General features: G+C 39.4%; 1 protein-coding gene across 1 annotated transcript in view; it reads left to right on the plus strand.

The window, feature by feature from the left end:
* The window catches only part of NMT2 (N-myristoyltransferase 2), a 32,480-nt gene that overhangs the window by 8,192 nt on the left and 5,379 nt on the right, over positions 1 to 18,909 (plus strand). The window contains exons 2-10 of the mRNA XM_080578896.1: positions 93 to 228; positions 5,320 to 5,464; positions 7,917 to 8,035; positions 8,140 to 8,231; positions 8,338 to 8,454; positions 9,144 to 9,314; positions 11,227 to 11,335; positions 14,976 to 15,146; positions 17,163 to 17,330. Coding sequence (XP_080435022.1) covers positions 93 to 228; positions 5,320 to 5,464; positions 7,917 to 8,035; positions 8,140 to 8,231; positions 8,338 to 8,454; positions 9,144 to 9,314; positions 11,227 to 11,335; positions 14,976 to 15,146; positions 17,163 to 17,330 — 1,228 coding nt within the window. The remainder of the gene's footprint in view (positions 1 to 92; positions 229 to 5,319; positions 5,465 to 7,916; positions 8,036 to 8,139; positions 8,232 to 8,337; positions 8,455 to 9,143; positions 9,315 to 11,226; positions 11,336 to 14,975; positions 15,147 to 17,162; positions 17,331 to 18,909) is intronic.

Raw genomic sequence — 18,909 nt, forward strand, 5'->3', positions numbered from 1 at the left:
AACACTGCTGGTTTTTCCATATTTAGTCTTTATGAATTTTAAGCTTGGTGGTATTGATTTTTCTCACTGCACATTCTCTGAATTTCTGGCAGAAGTCCTGGAGGGGATTTGGGAGCGAAGAAGAAGAAAAAGAAACAGAAGAGAAAAAAGGAGAAACCAAATTCTGGAGGCACCAAATCAGATTCTGCATCTGACTCCCAGGAGATTAAAATTCAGCAGCCTTCGAAAGTGAGAGCCTTGTTCTGTTTCAGTTTGTGCGTGCTTTCCGTTTTGATTTTAATTTGTGTGTTGTTTTTTGTCAAAGTGAGTTGGAAGTGCTACCTTAACATGTGTCTGAATTAGGCAACTCTGTCCTGAATAGAGGCAGAAGCAAGGTGTAAGTCCTGGTGTTGGCCAACTCTCTGAAGTTAGCTGGAGAGTCCTTGTAACCACAGCATGCTGTAACAGCGGTTTGAATTCAGGCTTTGTAGAAGAGAGCCTTAATCTGCAGTGGTAATGCTTTTAAGTGTAGTTTGTGTTTGATGAATCGCCACCACCTAGCATGGCTTAGTGCAGTTTCACTTGTACAGCATGATGCTATTTCGTGGCAAGCATCAGCAGGAGGAGGGAAGGGCAAGTAAGTAAGGGCAACTGTATTCTGCATACGCCAGTTTCTCGCATTTTACACACACACACACACACACACATACATACACGCATACATAAAATCCAATGCCCAGTCAAACCCACATTTAAGTCTTTAGGGAAATTCTTATCTGAGGTGTACCTACTTTGTTAACCAGGCTCACTTGGGCAAACAAGCAACATGTCTTCTTACATAAAATGCAGTAATATTTATCGTGGAGATACAGGCTGAAGAATCTTTTTGCCATCTGAAATGCCTCTGCTGTAAGTAAGAATGTAAATTGCATAAGGGGATGTGCAACCTTTGTGGGCTTTGCGTGCTTTTGACTACCAGCTTCAAACAAAATGGTGAGTAATATGCCCCGATGGCTTTTTTTAACATACAGCTTTTATTTCCAGAGAAATCTGAGCCTGAGAACAGAGCTTATAACATGGTGATAGGAAAGTTCATGGACCACTGAGCATGTTGAAGTAGTTACGTTTGCTTTATCAGATTAATGTGGAGAAAGTTATGCTGTTGTACCAGTAGTGCTATTAATCCTGCAAGACTAGTCAAGTACATTGGTGTTACCAACTAATTTTCAGAAAGCAGTTGTGTTCTGTTTTGTTAACATACTGATAGGTTTTGTGTTGTCCCTCTGGATCTTCTCTGTGTCACACCCATTGCTTTGAATGGGCACGCTTGCCCCGGGGGACATTCTGAAATACATGGAGATCTCACATGCTTTCTGATCTCACTATGCATTTTGATATTGTTTTTCTATAAAGTACACGGCATGAATTGCTAATGCAAGGTTATTTGCAAGCAACAGCCAAGTAATATCGCACTCTTTTATAGCTGGAGTGAGGTCAGTTTTAATACTAAGATACATACGTCTTTGCAGTATCTTGGGAGTTCCTTGATTCCCTGCTGACCAAATTTGTTGTTACTTCTAACTGCGTTAAAAGGAAGTTACTTCACGGTTTTGATTACACGTGCAAGACTTTAGTTGTCAGCGCCTTGCAGTCTTGCACACCATTTCTCTGGCGTGTACTGCATTTTGCAAGCGTGGAAACTTATCCTTGTTCTAAGTTGCATACTTAGAGTGGTGCATTGAGTGAGTATTCTACTATCGCAAGAAGTTTAGCCGGTTTGTTAGCGATGTTGGTTTTCTCTTCTACAGGCATACAAGGGATGCTTTACGTCTTTCAGGCTGTAGGCAACTAAACTGTTCTACTGTCCTTACACGGCGGCTTCTTTTCTGTAGTTGCAAACACACCAGCACTCTCATTTATGATACTGGACTTTTTTCACACTGGCATGAGTGTAACTACAGCAATAAATGCTTGTTAGTGTTGTGAGCTTCAGGTGACCTTCACCGCCCATCCCACAAGACCTTTTGAGCTCTCCCCTCATTACAAGCCTCAGGGATGTAGATTTCCCACGTTGGCACAAATAAACTTGCCAGATCTCTGGTACTAAGAGTAATTATTGTAGTCACCAGTGGCCTGCACAATATATAGCGATAAAATAACTTTGCTTGGAAGGGACCTCAGGAGTTCTGTAGACCAGCCTTCTGCTTAGATTAGATCCAATTAGATCAGGTTGCTCAGGCCTAGATGGGTTTCCAAGGCTGGAGACTCCACAACCTCTGTGGGCCACTATTCCAGTGTTTGATCACTCGTGTGGTTAAAATAACAACAAATCCTTATATCTAAATGGAACTTTCTCTTTTTCAACTTAACAACAAATCCTTATATCTAAACGGAACTTTCTCTTTTTCAACTTGTGTCCATTGTTTCTTGTTCTATCATTATGCCACTTTAAAAAGACTTGGCTCAATCTTCTTTACATCCTCCCATTAGGCAGCAATAAGATCTTTCCTGCTCCTTTAGTATTTGTTCAGCCACCTTTTTCATGCTGAACAAAGCAGGGGCTCAAAGCTTCTCCTTGTGTGTTGTGTGCTTCAGCCCCCTAACCATCTTGGCGGCCTTCTATTGAATTCACTCCACTATGTCAATACTTTTGCTGTAATGGGGAACCCAAAGCTGTGTGGTGTGATCTGAGGGTGACAGATACCGGGGAAGACTTGCTGTCCGGTCTCGCTGGTACAACCGAGCGTGCAGCTGGCTTTCTTTGCTGTGAGAGCAGACCGTTGGCTCATGTTCAGTTCTGCCCAGCAGGGCCTCCCAAGTTCTCTTCAGCAAAGCTGTGTGCTGGCAAGTCAGCGCTGCCCTCTGCCATTGCACGGGCTTTTTGCACTCCAGATGCAGGACTTTGCATTTGACGTTTTAAACTTCCTGAAGTTCCTGCCTTCAGCATGTCGAGGTTGCTTGGAATGGCAGCTCTGGAGGCCAGCACTTCAACCATTCTTCCCAGCTAGGAATCACCTGTGAGCTTGCAGAGAAAGCTCTCCATGCACATCGTAAACAGGATTGACCCTTGAGTTCTCAAAGTCCTCTTGAAGATGTGTGATGTTTCCCTTCTTCCAGTCATAAGAAACATCCACCAATTGCTTTAACCTTTCAAACTTGATAGAGTGACAGTAACATCAGTTGGCACACTCAGCACCCTCAGATGCATCCCGCCTAATCTTAACAGCTTGTGCACGTCCGTTTTGCTGAGTGGTCCCTAACTCTCCCTACTGCTGTGGGTAATGGGAGCCTCAAAGGCTCTGCCACAAGGCAAACCTCAGCCCTGTTGCACAACAGTGCCTTAGGGGGCCTTCTTGTGCTGCGTGGATTTTCTTCCTTTACACTGGAATAAACAAAATTTTGACTATTTTTCATTCATGTTGAAGTTCATGTAGGTATTTCTTGCTTTCCATTGAAAGAGGCCAAAAGGGTTTCCTCTCAACTTCTCAAGAAACTTCTCTTAAAAAAAAAAACCACTCTGTTCTAAGATCCAAGTTACAGTGATATAGGTTACTTTTCTCAAGAGGCTGAGAGGAAAGGGGATTTCTCCAGATGTCCCTAGCCATGTCATGTTCAGTACCAAAACATGAACTTTTACTCTACATGTGTAAGATCCTTTTAGAACTTAATATCTTTTTTAGATCTTCTGTTTTCTTCTTAAAGTAGAAAAAAATTAGACTTTAAAAAAAAAAATCCAAATCACAAAATAATTTGTAGTATGTCAAGAAAAATAAATCTTGCTGCCTTACTGATAAGAGTCCAGAATTTATCTAGCAGCATTAGAAGTGTTTGTATCAGGCCAGTGGGTAACAGGCAAATTGATTTTTAGTTGAGAAAAGCATCCAAACTCACTATAACTTGGATCTTAGAGTGTTTTCTTTATGCTGCAATAGCAGTGATCTAGTGTGTTGAACTACTTGAAAGTGTGTGGATATGTTAGTTCACAACTACTCAATGATGGATGTTTAATGCATGCTCGCATGTCAAATTTAGCTGTATTTAAATTAGTGAAAGAAATTGCATTATGTTTAGAGAGTACAAGTATTTATTAAAAATAGAAAATGATGGCCTGATTGAGCTACAGGCAGGGAGTCACTCCGTCTGACTGAGGACACTGAAGGCAGCTGCACATCCAAATGAAGCTTTAATGTCATTATTACATGTGGTTTATGGTGGATTTTCAACACACAAATCCTAGATAGAAAGCGAAATACTGAAGCAGTGATCCGTTGATACTCAGCAAAAAATAAATAAAAATATCTGGCTTGAAATCTCTGTCCAGAAATGCTTAACATTTTCCAATCCATTTGAGACTATTCCATCAAATATATTTATTCCACTGCAAAGTCTGGGAAAACCTGAGCATAAGCATGCTGTTAGCATGCCTCAGAACAGGACTTACCACTTGGGAGATGATTTTTAAATGAGTGACGGGGAAGGATGAAGGGAGTGAGAGAGAAATAACCCTTACGTTTAGAAGTCTATTACCATGATTCCTCTGCAATTTCATACGCAGGTAAAATTCTCATTCCAGTTGTACTGAGTCAGAATGCTCAAAAGTAAGGATTTAGGAGCTTAGTTCAGAAACGTTTAGCCTGAGGTTTTATGCTTTTCAGATAACTTCTCCAGAAAGATTATTCTACCTTTAAATAGAAGGTTGGTTTATTTTAAGTCTGCTTCCATAAGTTAAAGTCTTTTGCTGTGAGTGTTGGCATGGTTGGCGTTAATGGGAGGATGGTTAATTCTTATATATCGTACAATACAGTTTGCTACCCATGATAAAATCTGTGAGTTAATAGAAGGCATATACAATATAACTAAGGTTAAAAAGTGGATATTTGCAGCAACGTCATAATGAAAATATTGAGCCATACTGAATTTAAGTAAAGTTTTACGGTGTATATATAAAGTACATCTTCAAATATCTGTGTAGTATATTAGGATTGTTAGATATCTAAGCTGATCTGCTTTATGCTGTTTATTCTATTTTACCATTGGGAGGGGAATATAAAAAGCATTTTATTATTATATGGGTACCCTGCCTTAACGCTGCAGTATTTGTATTGTAAACACTGAAGTTTGATGGTTAAATGCAAATACCACTAAAAGCTGTTAAGGATTTTGTGAAGCTACCTGTCTGTTTCCCACCTATCCTTCTGTCCTGCTGCTGAAGATTATACTGAAGCTAACTGTGATGAGAAGAGAATGTGAAAGAATACGTAAGAATAAACTAAATGAACACATTTGTTCAGCTTGTTCAAAGTAAACATACCCAATAAGCTTCCTCTTCTGTTTGTGCAGAATCCAGCCATTCCAATGCAGAAACTTCAAGACATCCAGAGAGCGATGGAGCTGCTCTCTGCGTGCCAAGGTCCTGCAAAGAACATTGATGAGGCTACCAAACGTAAATACCAGTTTTGGGATACGCAACCTGTACCTAAACTTAGTAAGTTGAACGGGGCCTGGGCATGCGATCTTACTGATCACTAACAGAACTTGTACCTGCTGTGTGGCACCTTCCCTAAAATGGGTATTAAGTTGAACTGCATGCAGTAGGGTTCCTTAATCTTTTGTGTTGTTTATATGGAATTCCTGATTTCTCTAGGAGAGTGCTTGCCCCTAAAGAAATATGCAACAGAACACAGTGTTAATGAATCTTATTCTGATGTTCTCTATTAAAATGGGAAATGCTGTTGCAGTAGCATTCTTTTATATATTTTAGGTCTAAACTCTCAAACAACAGAACATGAAAGTCTTTTCCACTTCAGGGAAGATAAGAAATCAGTCAAGTGGTGACGAGAGTAAACTTTGCTTTTCTCTGATTTTTTTTTTCTATAGATATATTTGCTTTTAAAGAGATAGTATTGCAGGTTACAGCGTTTTCCTGCAGCTTTAAGTAGATAATGGTACCTCTCTCATGCATGACAATTTTTACTGCTCTTTGTTCACCTGTTTCTTCCACAATGTACGCTATACTACCTTGAAGGCATACGTTCTGCATCCCTTCTTTGTTCTTGGTGCCAAGTGAGATTGTGATGTGACCTCTCCTTGCCTTTAACTTTGGGAGGAATTTATCAGATCACTTCTATACTGATCTGATCTGTTTACACACAGTGGGTAAATCTTAGTCTGTACTGGAGAAGACAGCTGCTGACTCTTGTTTCTTCCAGTTTTCTACGCCACCTTCTTCCCTCTTCACTATCTTTAAGTTAAGCTGTTCTAGCTCTGCAGTGCCCAACCCCCTGAGTTTGGGGACCCACAGATAAAACAGTCTCAGCACAGAAGCTGTCAGCCACAGAACAGCTGTCTGTTCTGTTCTGAAGGTTTGTCTCCATGGCATTGGAGACTGGTGTAGAATAAGCAGAAATAAGGTAAAGTATAAAGCACAGGACCACTCTGCTCTCTATCTTTACAGGCAGCATTTCAAATTAATCCATTTCTGTAGCTTAATCCACAGTGGTCATATTTCCCCTGACTTCCTTGCATGGAGAAGTCCAGAGCAGCATCCCTGCTGCAATGCTTTCCACTGGATTGAACTGACCTGCCCTGGTTCTTCTCTGGACAGACATCTCTCTAAACTAATGATAGTAATTGTGACAGTAGTCTTGCCTTGCTAGAAGAGCCTAGTCAAAAAAAGTTAATGCATAAATCAAGAAATACTCTTGCTATAACTAAGTTTTTTTCAGAGCCAGTTCAAGTGTGTGCACAGCGTTTCCAGAGCTTCAGTTCAGGGTGGTCATTATATCCTGAAGCAGCTCTCTAGAGATGAGTCTGTCCCTTGCCAGCCTAAAAGGACTGAGAGATTGGCTCTAAAAATGGTTGGTTAGGGCTCTTCAGTAGAAATACACTTTGCAGTTGGCTGGCAGAGGTCCCGTTCAGCGATGTTTGTGAATTGCTTCTTGATTTTTGTTGTTGAATCTTTTTTATTTTTTTTAATTATTTTAGCTGCTGAATGAGCATAATGAGAAGTCTTCACTCTTTGACATACTGGATATGTTCAGGTGGAAAAAATCTGTTGATACAAGAAGTAGCTGTAGTGATCTTTGCATTCAGAATCTGTCTGCCTTATAGTTAAGGTTGTTAGCAGTAGATCCTTTGGTATATAATATTAGGTCAAGTCTGCCATGTAGTGGCAGTAGCACTTAGGTGGTTGATACTTCCAGAATTTGTGTAATGATGACCTCCCAAACTGGACAATGGGCCATAACTGTTTGTCAGGACTGGGCATCACTTGGGAGAAGTACGTACTGTGTTTGGCAGGTGCTGCTCTAAAGAAGAGCAGTTTCTATTTACAGCTAGTTGTTATATACTGAATTGCTGGAGTTGTAAATTAAGGGAAGAGGAGAAAGCACGTTTTCATGTATGATTTCAGGAATAAATTTGATATTTCTCCAGCCTCCCTTAAAAGCCCTGCCTTTGCCGTGTTGTTGCTCCTGAGTAGTAGTACTGTTGAGCTCAGGTCTGTTCAAGTCAGCTGAAAACAGGATCCGAGCCATAGTTTGGTAGCTGTCGGTACAACACATTTCTCTTGATGAGACCGGGGATTTCATAGCTGGTTAAGTGCTGTGCGTGTGCTGATAAATTGGCGCTGTGTGTTATGAAATACTGGGCATCAGTTGAGGTAGAGTAGTTCTGTACCTGGCTACAGATATTCTGATGAAGTAGTACTTAGTCTGAATGCAATCTTTAAGAACTGAGAAGTAGCATAAGCTAATAATACAATTTTTTAAGGATTTTTAAAAGCTTCACGTTCCTGTCACATAATTCTGAGAAAAGATATGATGTGAGTTAAATACAGTTTTTGAGAACTGATTGGGAAGCTAGCAGTGTAACTGTTTTTTGTTTCTTTCTTTCTTTGTTTCTTTTTCTCCCCTCTTGCTTTCCTCCTTCCCAAAAAGATGAAGTTATAACTTCACATGGTGCAATTGAACCAGATAAGGACAATGTCCGTCTAGAGCCATATTCTTTGCCACAGGGTTTTATGTGGGACACGTTGGATCTTAGCAATGCTGAAGTTGTAAGTAAAACAATTTTATATGTATCTTAAAGTCACTGAAGTATATTCTCACTGATGTGTGTGGATAAATCTTTTGATTTTTTTCTTCCTACGTGTGTTTTCAGCTAAAGGAATTATACACACTGTTAAATGAGAATTACGTAGAAGATGATGATAATATGTTTAGGTTTGATTATTCACCTGAATTTCTTCTGTGGTGAGTAGAAAGTTCCATATTCTGTTCTGGCTGGAGTGCAAAGAAGATTGTTTTTATTACATCTTCTTAGGCAGTAATTTGTAATTATTTCTGTCATCAATTCTAGGGCGCTACGTCCTCCGGGCTGGTTACCCCAATGGCACTGTGGTGTTAGAGTGTCTTCAAACAAAAAACTGGTAGGATTCATAAGTGCCATCCCTGCAAATATTCGTATTTATGACAGGTAAAATGCACCATTACTTTTATTATTTGAAAAAGAATAACACCATGAAACAAAGCTTAAAATGGCATCCATTGCCATGGAGAACTTGCAGAGAGAAAGAGGTTCACTGACCATAGAGAGAAAGAAAAATCCTTTGCATATAGCAGAGATTTTTAATTGGGGTTGTGGGGTCTTTTTTTGGTTTGTTTGTTTGCTTATTTTCCAAAAGCTTGTGGCATCCTTACAGTGAAAACCAGCAATAAATATTTAAGGAATCTTCTTACTGATGGATGATACAGATGAATTTTCTATGCCATTTTATTTATTTAAAGGGTACCTAGTCAGCTGACCTTCCTTGGCCAGATAGTCGTATGCTGACGATCATGAAGTATTATGATACCACTTAGCATGTTCTTGGATGTCTTTCAGGATCTTAGGTAATTGGTTAAGTCTTGATAAAGGTCTGAAAGTGGAGTATCACCAACACCTTAGACACTGCTTGTATATTGTATGGTTTGCCACCAATGTCACAGTATCATAGATTAGTATTTGCTGCAGATGTAGTTTGTCACAGGCTGATATATTTTTACCTCAAGTCCTTCTGTTACAACATGGAAAACTTAAATTATGCATTTAAAAATATGCAATATGCAGGGGCAGTTGTTTGTTACTGGTTTTTTATTTTTTTCACTATTTAATCTCTTTTTTAGTGTGAAGAAAATGGTAGAAATCAATTTTCTGTGTGTCCATAAGAAACTGAGATCTAAACGGGTAGCACCTGTACTGATTCGGGAAATAACCAGAAGAGTAAACCTGGAAGGAATTTTTCAGGCTGTTTACACTGCTGGCGTGGTACTCCCCAAACCTGTGGCTACTTGCAGGTAACCTAGGTGATGTTCATAATAACGTTGGTTCCTGTAGCAGTCATTTTTAAGAGCATTCTGTGTAATTGGCTATTGTGGTGGTTTCACGCCGGTAGGTAGCTCAGCTCCACCACACTACCCTCTTGTTCCTCCTCCTCAAAAGGACAAGGGGAGAAAATATGATTTAAAAAGCTTGTGGGTTGAAATAAGGACAGGGAGATCACTCGCCAGTTATTGTTGTGGGCAAAAGACTCAGCACAAGGGAGATTAATGTAACTTACTGCGTACTGATAGCAGACTAGAGCAGTGAGAACTAAAGGCAAACTGAAAATACCTTTTCTTCCACCTACCCTCTTCTCCTCTCCACGGGCTGCAGCTCCGGCCCGGGGCCTGCTCCTGCGGGGGCTCTCCATGGGCCGCAGCCTCCTCCAGGCCACATCCACCTGCTCCACTGGGGGCTCCTCCACGGGCTGCAGCGTGGAGATCTGCTCCGTGTGGGACCCATGGGCTGCAGGGGGACAGCCTGCTCCACCAGGGGCCTCTCCACAGGCCACAGGGGAACTGCTGCTGCGTGCCTGGAGCACCTCCTGCCCTCCTGCTGCACTGCCCTTGGGGGCTGCAGGGCTGGTGCTCACTCCTGTCTTCCAGCTGCTATTGCACAGCAGTTTTTTTTTCCTTTCTTAAATCTGCTCTCACAGAGGTGCAACCAACATTGCTCACTGGCTCAGCTTTAGCCAGTGGCAGGTCCTTTTTGGACCTCTGGCTCTTATCTAGCATGGGGCAGCTTCTGGGCTCCTCTAATAAAGGCCACCACTGCAGCTCCTCAGTACCAAAACCTTGCCACATGAACCACTTATAAGAGCATAAAATTAAAAGAAATAGAATGCTGTGGAGTTGAATCTAACCTAAAAGCCCAAGTGCATGTGAGGTTTCCATGGTTTCTTTTTTTCCCTCAGTGCCTTGGATAAAACATCTTCTCAGACTAAAATCTAATTTTGGGTTTGTTTATTGTACCTCAAATAGATTAATAGACACCTCTGTTGACCTTCTGGTGGAAGCCATGCTAGCAATGGCAGCATTGTATACCTGTGTTTTTCAAGTGGCCTGCTTCCCAGCTGGGACACTTCCCTGTTGACCTGGTTGCTTGCCAAAGATGGCAGAGGGTTTCTGGGAATTGTATGATTTTCTTTTTTGAAATGCTTTCATCTTTCCTGGAGAAAGGAGGACTTGATCAGCATTTGATAAAGATGGGAAAACTATCGTGTGAAAAGAGTTGTATGTAACGAAGTATAATTTCATTTGCTTGGAGTGGATTTTATTTGTGCAGGGAGAAGTTCTGTTTCAGCATTATCCTTCTGAAAACAGAGTGCTCGTTTATGAACCTTTTGATTTGAAATGATTTATGAGCCTTTTGATTTGAAATTGTGTTTGTATGTAGCAACAGCAAAGATCCTACAAGTTCCTGTAGGTAAGGACGGATAAAAAGTCATGCTGTGCTAGAGTAACCAGGGATGTGCTGCTGCACAGTGATCTCCTAGAAGAGGCCCTTCAACAAGCTGCTTAGAGACACAAGCAGAGAGGGATCTGTCTGTTAAGAAAATAAATGTTATGATGTAAGTATGGTGAGATTGTCAGGGCTGTGGCAGGTACTGAAATGTTTAGCCCTGTGTTTACTTGTTCCATAATTTGCTTGGATCCAAAATACAGTGATTGTAGGCTTGTTTAAAAGCTATTGCTTAAATGTAGCTTTCCCTTTTTTAGTTTGTTTTGTTTTTGGTGGGGTTTGTTTGCACAAGCCTCTTACAGACATTGGTACAGGCTTGCTAGGAAACAAATCTGGAGAGGAGGAGCAGTGCAAGAAATTAAAGAAATAGATACAAGTAAATCTGACACTTAAAACACTACCTAATCTCATGAATTTTATTTCCAGGTATTGGCATCGGTCACTGAATCCCAGAAAATTGGTGGAGGTGAAATTTTCACATTTGAGTAGAAACATGACTCTACAAAGAACAATGAAGCTCTACAGACTTCCTGATGTAAGCAGTATGTCTTCTAGAGAATCCCCACAGTTATTGTGAGGCTCGAAATAACCTTCCATCTGTTTCTGACAGCGCAGGCTTTGGTGTGGAAAGGCAGGCAGTGCATGCAGGGCATAGGAAAATCCGGTCTTTTTCACCAACCAGAAATAAGGGCCACACTAGACAGAAGAGACTATTGCTGGAAGCGTGGGTTTGTGTATAGAGAATATAAATGGCTCAAAAGCCTTTAGAAAAGTAAATAAATTCAGAAACCTTGACTTTATTAATGTGTGAGATCGAGTTGAAGATGCGTAAGATTATTCTAAGTGTGATTAATCTGACAAAATTACTGGAGTAGAAAATTAACAGCTCATGTCTTAAAATTCTTGGAAAAGTCCGTTCAAAAGTTGGTTGAGTACAGTGGAATTGGTTGATTTTTCTTTTTTTCTTCAAGCTTTTTCTTGTATGTCAGAGAACATTGTTCTTCTGCAATGAGCTCAGCAAAAGCTGCCTCAGAATGTTGTGTGCTGTTATTTGCATGGTCAGGCCAAAAAAAATGTTCTGGCATAGCAAGGTTAGTTAAAAATATTTTTTCCATATTTGCAGCTAATAGCTAGGCTGGCTAAAAGCCTTAGGATGCATTTCCTCTACAGGGCAAGTCACTGTAAGTAGCCTGAGATGCACTATCAAAAAATCTCATTGCTGTAACAGGCTATAGAAGGTAGTCTAAGCTATATGATTGAAAGCAATTTCTTTGCTTGTAAATGCAGCCTTTCTCTTTGGAGGGATTGCAGGCTATCCTTTGGACCAGTGCCACATCAGTAAACCTTTTTATGTATATAAACCCTCCCTTTGGGCTAAAAAAAATCCTTTTTTTTTTTTTTTAATGATGTACTTTGTAATGATTTATCTGACTTTGGGGAATTATTTCTGTTGGTTATACTTAACGTGATGCTGCAGGCTTTGTTTCTGGTACATCTGAGTAACACTTTAAGCACTCCTTAGTGTAAAGCCCCTGCCATGTCTTGCTCTCAACATCTGCTGTCAGTGAGACTTGTTTCCTCTGCTGCCTGCGTGCTCCCTGTGTCTGCACATACAGCTTCTCCCTTGTGTGCAAGGCAGCAGTTTTCAGAGCTTAAGCATTAATAACCAAATTAATTAGGTTTTAATCTTGGAGAACTAAATATAGGTTTCATCAAATCTGAAGACATTTTTAAAAGTCCAGTGGACAATTTCAAATGTAGGCTTCACTGGCAAGTCCAGTACTGTTTCTCAGGGAAACAATGCAGGACAAGAATAATTTAAAGAATGGGATAAGGATCTTACTTACGGAACAAAAAAGTGTAACTACAGAGAGTCATTAGAAACCAGAGCAGTTGTACCTTGATCATCTTCCTTTAGTGTAAAACCCAAATTGCAACACAAAAACAAATTATGGAAAACTAAGAATACACTATTATTCAGAAAATACAACTCTTATATATTATAGAGAGATGTCCAAATAGAAAATAGGTGCTTCGAAAATCAACTTTAAAACAAGTGCCTTAGGACTCTGTGCACCTCAGTTGTTTACACCTTTGTTTATTTTTAGATGGGCCTTGGGAGATTCTTCCATGGAAAATAAAGATATAATCTTTTTGCTAATGTCTTCTGTTTAGTTGTTGTGCTTTAATTTTTTTGGAGTTTCTTTTTCAGTGGAAAGGTTTAAGTGCTTTTGTGAATATTTATCCTCAGTCTTAGGCAGTTATCAGTTATGCCAGACAAACTGGTTCGTTCAGGCCAAACTGTCCTAAAACAAAAGCTTTTTGAATTCTTTACCACCACCTTAATATCCCTCAGCACCAAACACTGTTTCTGGCATTCTGACCTCTTTTCGTAGAGTCCTTGGAATATCATTGCCACTGGGAGCTCATCTCCCTTTAAGAGGAATTAATCAATCCTAATCACGCAAACAGTATGAACTGAATAGGTTTTCAGAAATAATAAAGGAAGTGCAGTAATTACGTTAGTAAAATATCACCCCCACTGAAGGCTGTGTTTCTGTATGTATCTATAGATATAATAGTTTAAAAAAAAAATGGGGGGGGGGGGGTTAAGTCTCTAATCTCTTGAACAGTGAGGGGGATAAAATTTGGATGGATTTAGAATAAGGGCAGGAACGTGGTGTCTTTGTATGTCTTTTCCTGACTGAGCTCCTGAGCTAGCATACTCACATGGGTACGTGCCCTGTGCAGCTTGGTGTGTGGAGTGGAAATTTAGCCCAGTTCTGTGCCCTTTTCTTCACTTCTGGGACTACAAATAATCATTTAGGTGTGGCCATTCTGAGTGTTGCTGGGGAATAAAGATGTTGCAGCCCAGCTGCTTTTTCTCCTTTTGTGCTTCTGTATATAACTGTAGAAGAGAGAGGAAGGTTCGAAGGGAACAAATTAATGTTTCATATTGTCATTCATAGGGAGGTTATGAACAAAATTCAACATAGGAAGAGTCATGCTGGCAAATCAAGTGAATACCCTTAAGGATTCAGGGCATTTAAAACACCAGAAGATGTGCTGTTGTGGATCCAAACCACAGTCCCAGGCTGTGCAGGAAAGGAGGAAAATTAGACCCAGCACACGGAGGTGGCAAAATGTGCCTTGATTTTTCATTTGGCAGCTGAATTCCAGAGTGTGTGAATAAAGACCTCCCCCAGAATAGCTCCCATGGAGCAGGGCATAATCAGTTACACTAATTTCAGGCTTCCAGTAATCAAGCCACTACCTGGCTGCTCTTGCAATTGACTTTGCTGTGATTAATGTGGTACATGCCCAAGTATGTGGCTCAGATGAAGCAGGATAAATGAGCTCTGAAAGAAAATGAGCCTTCTCTCCCTCCAAGGGAATACTCAGGAAAGCTAATAAAAATTGGGGAGAAAACTTTAGCCACCTCTGTTTGTTTAAACCTTAATTTCATAGTATTGGAAAGCTTTTTTTCCCCTCTTCTGATGTTCACAGTCAAGTGAACTGCAGTATTTGTTGAAATACAGTAACTTTTATAATTTCAGAAAGCTTGAAGTTACGAGGAGCTTTCTTGTTAACATGACTGCAGTTGAGTCTGTACAGAAACTTGAGTTGGAAAGTAAGTTTGCAAGCATTAAGAATAGGTGGAATTTTGTGTTAAAAGATTTCTAATTAAACATTATCAGTTGACTTTGGTTTATAGCTTGACTAATTTTTGTAAACTTGAATTAGAAGTGTTCTTGTCTTCAGATTAGCTTCTGATATGCAAGTTGCTTTATGTTTTGTTTCTGTATCTGGGCTCTAGGTAGCTTAGAAGAAGACAAGAAATAAAGACTGACCTGCAAAAAAAAAAAAAGGAATACAAAATGTATGAAGTCTAGGCTGTTGGCAGTAGCATCTCCTTCTCTGGAGAAATGAAGGTGTTTCAATAATGGAATATAAAGACTGAAGTGCCCCAGACTGCCTCAATAATTAGAAGAAGAGGAATTCTGATTGAAAGCAGTTTGTAAAATAGTGTAATGAAGTAGGTGGCTGGGGTAAAGTAGGCTAATAATGAATGCATTATAGCAAGTGGAATGACTCTGCAACCTATTTCCAGCCCTTGCTGTGTGTGCAATTTTCCTTTCAACATCTTAACGTTTATTTTTCTTTGTTACAATAAGGCCACAAAGACTTCAGGTTTGAGACCAATGGAACAAAAAGATACTAAAGCAGTACAAGAATTAATCAACACTTACTTGAAGCAGTTTAATCTTGCTCCTGTGATGGATGAAGAAGAGGTGGCCCACTGGTTCCTGCCTCGGGATCATATTATCGACACTTTTGTAGTAGAGGTAAAGCACTCTCTAACTACCTCAGGAATGTAAACATGAATGCCATTTGTGAAAGTTCACATCAGCATCAAGTTTATAAAATGCTGACAGAATGAAAAACATGCTGTAGTTGGGATTTGCTGTCACGATTCCAAATTTTGTTCTTTGTATTGCATTCTCGTAGTGAGAAAATGCTTGTTTGGATGTGATAAACTGGAGCTCTCTTATAACAGGATATTTTATAGAAGAATTTTCAAATCTCAAAATAGCACTGTCTTGTAAGGTTCTTTGCTGTAATATTTCCATGTTTTAAAAACAATCTTCCCACACCTTGCATGTACCCCCTCACCTTTGCTTCTCTGGAGATGTGACATGGTAGTAAGTAACAGTCTTCAAATCTGCTTTTCTTAAAACAAACAAACAAACACAAAGATTGAACGACTGATGAAAGGATTTGATTTGAATTCAGTATCATTCCCTAAGCTGTTGGATATGTTTCTGCCAAATTCTTTAAAAACAGTTTTTAGGGGCACCTGCTAATTTGTGGGAATTGTGTGTTGTTTTTTTTATTATAGTCTGATTCAGTAAAATATTTTTTCTACTTCCTCTGCAGTGGATCTAATGTACAATGGACTCTTCCATAGTCTAACTTAATTTATTGCCTCTCTCCTTCCCACCTTCCCCTTCTTTTACCCACTTGGAAAAAGAAAGTTGGGGTTGGTTTTTGTCTTCTGTGAATTCAAGCCCAGAAACCTACAGAAGAGTCTATGAGCACCAGAATTGGCCTGAGGGATGGGACAATTTCATTTTGACAGCACCATTTTAACTGAACAGGACAGCGCCTACTTGTTAGTTTTACATAGTCTCAGGCTAATTTTTGCTCTACCACATGTAGGTTTGTTAGCGCTTAAAACCTTTTTAACATTTATGTGACTTGGAGAAATTACTGACAATTTTTTAAATCTTTTTTGTAGCGTGCAGAGCTAAAACATTTGTTTTGCAAGAAGTTCAAAATTTTGATTCCACAGTCACCTTATATTATTAGACCCAATTCCTGCATTTAATATTTTCATTGTCCTTAGTGAATTTAGTGAGTGACTTAGTAATTTTTTTTTACTTGTTGTTAGTTCATCTCTACTATAGAACCTACACCTACTCCAAGACAGTTGCTTTTTTGCATGTGATGTGTTCAGTTCTTTTACTTTTTACTGTATAAGTACTATCAACTTATCCGAGGCCCTTCATTGGGCTCAAAAGAGTGAGCACAAGAACAAGGAAAAAAAGTATTTGTGTTGCCTTGTCTTCTTGGAGGGATCATGAGACCAAATCAGAATGGGAAGAGTGAAAATCTGGGTAGCTGTTTTGTGCTCAGCATGTCAGCCATAACCAATGTGATAACTGCTTCCCTTAGGAAAGTTTCTGTAGATTTTTGTGTAAGTACCATTTTTGATGACTACTGGTCTTATTAGAATTTCAGTGTTATTTAGTACCGTTGTCTGGCAAATGGATTGGGTTTGTTGATTAATAATCACCAGGGCTGATCTAAATATGCTTTGTATACAAGCAGAGTAATTTTTTTCTATTTTTAGAAAGTTGAGAGAATGAATGCTCAATGTGAACTTTGTCAGGTGAAAAAAATGTTTTTAAAACATGTTTAGTTGGAAGAATTTTTCTTTTTTTTTTTTTTGAAGTATGCTTTGTTACCTTTGTTTATAGCAGAATAAGCTTGGGAAACAAACTTAAACTCTTTGACAATTGGTTGTCAAAATGCTATTAGTGTAATAGACCAGAAAAATCTAAATATTTGTTTCCTTTTCTGAATTGACCACTTCAGGCTTCAGTCTCACTTTGACATATACATACATCCTTGTCACGAATTCAGTTTCTTCAATTCTTAGCCAAGATTACCTGTTATTCTGTAATAGTTACGGTGTGCAAAACTGTGTTGCATTTATTACTTACTTTCTCTAGAACCTCTCTCTGGTAGCCTAACCAATAACTGAGTGGTTATTTATTAACTGACTTTTTTTTTCGTAGGGCTCAAATGGTATTTTAACAGACTTCCTGAGTTTCTACACGTTACCTTCAACGGTGATGCACCATCCTGTTCATAAAAGCCTGAAAGCTGCCTATTCCTTTTACAATATTCATACAGAGACCCCCCTCTTGGACTTAATGAATGATGCACTCATAATAGCTAAGTTGGTAAGTATTTTTTCTTCTACTTCTAAGAATACTTTCATGAAAGAAGTAATGGCAAGGTAAGAACTAACAGTAATTTATACATTGCATTGCATTCTGTTTTGTTTTACTGTCTACAGCAGAGTGTATTTGATGAGACTTACATACAATATATATTGAAATATAAGACGCTGTGTTTGGTTTTCTTCTTTACTTTGAGCGATGTTAGTGAATGACAAGTGCGTGAAGATTAAAACATTTGTAATCGCTTGAACTGTTTATATATCCAACAGCACACTGGCAACCATATTCACTCAGTGTCAGAAGAATGGAAAGTATCACTAAAATATTTTCCCTTTGAGTTAATAAGTTCTATTAAAACCATTAAATAAACTGTCTTGTTACTAACTGCTGGCTGTAAAGTTACATAGACAACATCGTGTTTTAATTTTTAAGCACTGCTTTGTGTGTGGAATAACACGGAGACGTGACTTAGTTAAATGGAAGGGAAGAAACTATAAGAGTCCTTACGTAGGAATTGTAAGGGTTTAGTGCTGTCTGACTAGAAGCTAATGCTCAGGCCGTAATCATCAGGCTTTCATGGGGGTGTGGTACAGACACCATGGCAATGTAGTCTGTGGTTCAGGGCTGTGCAGGTGTTGCACGTCCCAGCACTTCCTCCCCATCCCACAGGAGAGGGGTGAGCAAGATGCTGGGTGGGCGTTTGGCTTTTGGCTGGGGTTAACCTACCACAAACCATTCTACGCTGTTATATCCAAAGAGTGTATTCTGAGGATAGAAATTCAACTCAGTAAATTGTTTTCAAGTTGCATGTCAATTGAATGTTGAGTTTTTTTATTTTCTTATTACAGTATATAAAGCTAGCTTAAGAACTAAGTCTGGTAAAATCTTAGTAATTATTGGGCAAAATGCCTGAGCTCTAAAGTGAAATCCCAAATTTGGAGCTGTGCACTTATGCCCCATGTATATTGCATGGAGAGAATGTTATGATGATCCCCTCCAAACCCTATTTTGTGGTCAAAGCTGACACTGTTTCGAGGTGTAGGACGGTTCACTTTTGAGTGCTCTACTGGCCTGGCAGAGGGGTGCAGCAAGTACCTTTGAACAGCAACTTCTTACACCTCCCAGAAAAGAGTAACCTGAGCCTAACATGTTGATGTTCAGATAGTGAGTTAAAGCTACGTCAGCAAAATTTAACATTTTTTTGAATTTTCAGTGCTTAATTGCAAAGCTTCATCTGTGTGTCTGTACATACAGTGTGTCTGTGTTCTCCCCTGCTTCTCTTCTTCTCTACTGAGATTTCTGCTACTGTCAGTGGCTAACGTGGACTATTAACAAATTTGCTTCTTTAGATGCCAACTGTCAGATCCTTGCCACCTTGTCTTGTTTCTGCATGTTTTTCACAGCCCATTTAACTTAGCATAGCTTCATCAGTGCACAGAATGATCTTTGTGTAAGGAACCTTACTAAATTCACTGTTTATGTTTTGTGACTTCTAAATAATCCTAAACTGATGAAAACCCCCTTTTTTGTAACACAGGGTGCTTATTGAAAAAAAAAAAAGTCTAATTTTTATACAGAG

This window comes from Anser brachyrhynchus (assembly GCF_964034855.1).
Source record: "Anser brachyrhynchus genome assembly, chromosome: 2".
Classification (NCBI taxonomy): Eukaryota; Metazoa; Chordata; class Aves; order Anseriformes; family Anatidae; genus Anser; species Anser brachyrhynchus.